This window comes from Rana temporaria, chromosome 3 (genome assembly GCF_905171775.1).
Source record: "Rana temporaria chromosome 3, aRanTem1.1, whole genome shotgun sequence".
Classification (NCBI taxonomy): domain Eukaryota; kingdom Metazoa; phylum Chordata; class Amphibia; order Anura; family Ranidae; genus Rana; species Rana temporaria.
Window position 1 is genome coordinate 479,226,326 of NC_053491.1, and position 5,495 is coordinate 479,231,820.

General features: G+C 43.6%; 1 protein-coding gene across 1 annotated transcript; it reads right to left on the reverse strand.

Annotated features, from left to right (window-relative positions):
* Positions 1 to 864: 864 nt before the first annotated feature.
* On the reverse strand, positions 865 to 1,925 carry LOC120931021 (olfactory receptor 8D1-like). The gene has a single exon (XM_040342146.1). It carries the CDS (start codon positions 1,796 to 1,798, stop codon positions 869 to 871), a length of 930 nt encoding a protein of 309 aa, XP_040198080.1. The 5' UTR covers positions 1,799 to 1,925; the 3' UTR covers positions 865 to 868.
* Positions 1,926 to 5,495: the final 3,570 nt, after the last annotated feature.

Sequence of the window (5,495 nt, forward strand, 5' to 3'; positions counted from 1 at the left end):
CGACGTGCATTGCGCTAACTGACGTCGCACCAACGTCATTTGCTTAGACGTTAACGTAAATGGCGTCCAGCGCCATTCACGGACGTCTTAGGCAAACGACGTGGAGGTTTAAATTTCGACGCGGGAACGACGGCCATACTTACCATGGCTTAGTCAAATAGGACTCAGCCCTAGTTTTACGCGGCGTAACTCGACGGGAACGACGTAGATTTAGATCGACGGGCCGTTCAGGACGTTCGGGGATCTCCGTAAGTCTTCATTTGCATATTCTACGCCGGCTGCAATGGCCTCGCCACCTAGCGGCCGGCCTAGAATTGCATCCTTAAGATCCGACAGTGTAATTCAATTACACCTGTCGGATCTTAGGGCTAGCTATGCGTAACTGATTCTATGAATCAGCCGCATAGTTAGAAACAGAGATACGACGGCGTATGAGTAGATACGCCGTCGTATCTCGTTTGTGGATCTGGCCCTTGTTCTCAAATTTTCCGACAGAAAAAGTTCCTATTGGAAAATCTAATCGTCTGTAGCCATTCCGACGCGCAAAATTCCGGAAACAATTCGATGCATTCTCGGAAGCATTGAACTTAATTTTCTCGACTCGTCGTAGTGTTGTACGTCACCGCGTTCTTGACAGAGAACTTTTGTGCGACTGTGTGTATGCTAACCAAGCTTGAGCGGAATTCCCGTCGGAAAAACCTTGGATGTTTTTTTTCCGACGGGAAAATCCGATCGTGTGTACGGGGAATAATTGGCCCCATTCTTTTTTAAACTTGATATTGTCTTTTTTTTGAAAAATGGGTTGGGATTAGGTTGGATTTGGCCACCTTAAGAGACTCTAAAAACTTACAACCACAAGCTCTCTACATCAGCGATGTATGTGAAGTGTTTTCTTGATAACCCGTTTCACCTCTTGGTTTCTCATGCTATATATAAGAGGGTTCAGCATTGGTATCATGACTGTGTAAAACACGGACGCCAACTTGTCTTGAATCTGAAGGGCGCTGTTGGGAGGATGGAGGTAAATGAAAAAAACAGCTCCGTAGAAAATAGAGACGCACATGAGATGTGAGGAACAAGTACCAAATGCCTTCTGTCTCCCATGACTGGACTTTATCTGTAGAATGGAAGAAACGATAAAAGTGTATGACACCAAGATAGGCATCAATGAACCTACACCACAAACAACTACAAAGAAGAACGTTATTGAATTACACCGGAGAGTGCTGGAGCAGGCCAGGTGAAGCAGTGGTGGTACGTCACAGTAGAAATGGTCTATGAGGTTTGGGCCACAGAACTCAAGACTGAACACACAGCTGGTTTGTATTACGGATTGCAAGAAAGCAATGGAAAAACTAAGGAAAACGAGACTCAAGCACTTTTTGTTGGTCATAACGGAAACATAAAACAGAGGGCAGCAGATAGCAACATATCGGTCATAGGCCATGCACGAAAGTAAAAGTGCTTCCGTGACGACCAGAACATCAAAGAAAAAGAACTGGACGGCACAGCCATAAAAGGATATTAACTTTATCTTGGACATTAGGTCAGCCAACATTTTCGGAGCTATAACTGAGGAGTAGAAAAGGTCCACCAACGAGAGGTAACTAAGGAAATAGTACATCGGAGTGTGGAGGTTGGAGGCTTTAAGGACTATGAACATCATGCCGAAGTTAAACACCACGCAAACAAGGTAAACATTCAAGAAAAAAGTAAAGAGAAATGGGGCAAGCTGTTCATTATGTGTTAGTCCAGAGAACACAAACATGATCACTTGTGTTTGGTTTAGGTGGCTCATTGGGTCCTTCTGTCCTCCTTTTACTTAAAAGTTGTGTAATGTAGTAGGCTTAGGTGATAAGCGGTGTTTCCAGATACATCGAATTCCAGGGATAGTTTATGAAGATGCAGAACTTTCGATTATGGATAGGACCAACTAGTATTTTATAGACATGTGCAGACTGGAATATTTTGTTTCGTTTTTTCGTTTTCGATTGGAAAATACATTTATTTAGTTACTCCCGAAAATCGTTTTGATTTATTTAGTTTTTCGTTGGGGAATAGCTTTCGTCCGAAAATCCAATAATACTTGGTTCCTGTCGAATGGTCAAAAGAATATTCGCCGGAACGTCGAATCTTTGTTGGTTTCTGTCTAATGGTCAAAAAAATATTCGACGGAACGTCAAATCTTTACGTCGAATCGTACATTTCCGTTCGAATATTCCGCCTACAAGAATTCTAAGAATTCTAAGAATTCTAAGTAATAATGTCGAATCTATTCTCTATAATGTCGAATCTATTTTCTCATAAATCTAAATCTATTCTCTCTAATGTCGAATCTATTATTTCTATAGTGTCGAATCTTTTCTCTATGATGTCGAATCTTTTCCTTTTAATGTCGAATCTCTCTATATCGAATTTTTACCACAACGAAAACGAAAATAAAGCATTTTTTATGTCGGATCTTTCGGTTTTAGTTTCTTGCACTTTCGTTATCGTTTGTTAAAACGATAACGAAAAAAACAGATTTTCGGACGAAAATGCATTCTAATGAAAACTAGTCTAGTTTTTTATACTTCCATAGGCACCAAATGCAAAGCCAGTCTGTAATAAAGGGAATGGGGCCTATGAAGAGAAAAGGTTGGATAGACTAAAGTTGGTTGAGTCCTTCTGTCCTCCTTTTACTTAAAAGTTGTCTAATGTAGTAGGCTTAGGTGGCAAACGGTGTTTCCAGGTACAAGGAATTCCAAGGATAGTTTATGAAGGTACAGAACTTTCCATTATGGATAGGACCAACTAGTATTCTATACTTCCATAGGCACCAAATGCAGAGCCAGTCTGTAATAAAGGGAATGGGGCCTATGAAGAGAAAAGGTTGGATAGACTAAAGTTGGTTGGGTCCTTCTGCCTCCTTTTACTCAAAGATTATGTGGTTAGCCAAGGTGACAAATGTTGGTGTTTCCAGATGCAAAGGATTCAAGGAATAGTTTATTAACATGTAAATCTTTCCTTTTTGGATAGAACCAACTAGTATCTATTCATCCATTGGCACCAAACGCACAGCCAGTCTGTAACAAAGTCAATAGGTCCCCATGTAGAGAATAGTTTGGATAGGTTAACGCTGGTTGTAGATGCATGGACCACTGGGTGTAACACAATCTATTACGAAACATGGATGGTGGATCGATGGTGAAGTCTTTAGCTTTTCTCTATGGGAAGGAAAATATTGGTTACTGTTAACAAAGGTTTTCCAGAATGTTGGTAACATTTTTCATACAGAATCATTCCCTTCTAATGACTGGAAAAGCATAATACAGTGGAACCTCGGATTACGAGCATAATCCATTCCAGGAGAATGCTCGTAATTCAAAGTACTCGCATACAGGGATGTATCTTGGCCTAGGCCGACAAGGCCTAGGCCTAGGGCGGCACTTTGCGGGGGCGGCACGGGCACCAAAGCCACCCCCCGCATGAAAAAAAGACCCCTGATCCGTCCTTTTATTTAATCGGCTCCCGCGGCCGCCTTCCGGCTCCCGGCACTTGCGCTAGCAACATACATGGGGCATACTTGGCCAGGGGGAGGGAGCGACTGACGCCCGCATTAAACGGGCGGTGATTGGCCAGACTGGGTGCATGTCATACCAGAGGCGGACATCAGTCCCTGCCCTCATGGAGCTTACAATCTAAAGTCCCTAACTAGCATTCATACATACATACATACACATGGTAAGGGCAACAATTTAGACAGGAGCCAACTGGATTGATTGATGTAAGTATGGTGCGTGAGTGTGCTAATGTACAGAGAGTAAGAGGCGGAGCTCTAACAGGAAAAGGTGGAGCCTAAAGTGGAAGGGGTGTGGTTTACAGATGATAGGGCGTGTCTTAAACAGGAAGGGGTGGGTCATATTTAAATTAGGGGGCGCATGAGTTTAGTCAGGCCTAGGGCAGCACAAAACCTAAATACACCTCTGCTCGCATATCAAAGCGAGTTTCCCCATTGAAGTCAATGGAAACTAAAATAATTTGTTCCGCATTGACTTCGATGGCATGCAATACCGTATGTGGCCAGAGGTGGGGGAGGGCGTCAGAGAGCCTCGGAAACACATGGAAAGGCCAGAGGACTGCTCGGCTGTTCTCTGCAAACCTCGGGAATGGATTTTTTTTCCAGTCTTTGCGTTCGGCTCAGCTTGGCTCCAATGCACCCCCACCTCAGGACAAACGCGGTACTGCACACCGCTTTGGCTTGAATCCTGTTTGTTTTGCGAGACAACACTCGCAAACCAAGTTAGAATTTTTAAAAATACAGTACTGTCAATCCAAGGTTCCACTGTACCACATTTTGTATGATCCCACAGTCACAAGCAACCGTCAGTCTGATTTCATAAGCCTCTGTAGGTCCAATCTAGGTTTTACTGCATGTCCGAAAATAAATGTCAGACTGAAAAAAAAAATCTCAACCACTACTTACCGTATTGGGTTTTGGCAGATCTTAGCAGCTACTTCCATATCTAATCCCTTGTTTGCTATGAAATGAGGTCATGTCACCCATGTGGGAAGATCATTCGGAAACAGATACAGATGAGAGAATGTAGGAGAGCAGAACATATCTAGAGCTACAAATTCTGCTTTGATTTTTTTTTAACAACTTTTACTAATTTTGAACGATTTGATTAATTTTATGATTTTTTTGGATTATAGGTAATGCTTTTTTTTATTAGTAGGGTACCTATCGATCTGTCTGTCTGTCTGACTATCGATCTGTCTGTCCGTCTGTCTGCCTATCGATCAGTCTGACTATCGATCTGTCTGTCCGTCTGTCTGCCTATCGATCAGTCTGACTATCGATCTGTCTGTCCGTCTGTCTGCCTATCGATCAGTCTGACTATCGATCTGTCTGTCTGTCTGTCTGCCTATCGATCAGTCTGACTATCGATCTGTCTGTCCGTCTGTCTGCCTATCGATCAGTCTGACTATCGATCTGTCTGTCCGTCTGTCTGCCTATTGATCAGTCTGACTATCGATCTGTCTGTCTGCCTATCGATCAGTCTGCCTATCGATCTGTCTGTCTGTGTACCTATCTGCCTGCCTATCCATCTGTCTGTCTGCCTATCGATCAGTCTGACTATCGATCTGTCTGTCCGTCTGTCTGCCCTTTCGATCTGTCTGTCTGCCTATCGATCAGTCTGCCTATGGATCTGTCTGTCTGTGTACCTATCTGCCTACGTATCGATCTGTCTGGGCCAAATTCACGTAGAATAGTGCAAAACTGCGGCGGCGTAACGTATGACATTTAGGTTACGCCGCCGCAAGTTTTACAGGCAAGTGCTTTATTCTCAAAGAACTTGCCTGTAAAGTTGCGGCGGTGTAGCGTAAATCCCCCGGCGCAAGCCCGCGTGATTCAAATGAGCCGGGTAGGGGGCGTAGAGCATTTAAATTAGGCGCGTTCCCGCGCCGAACGTACTGCGCATGCGCCGTCCCTAAAATTTACCGACGTGCAT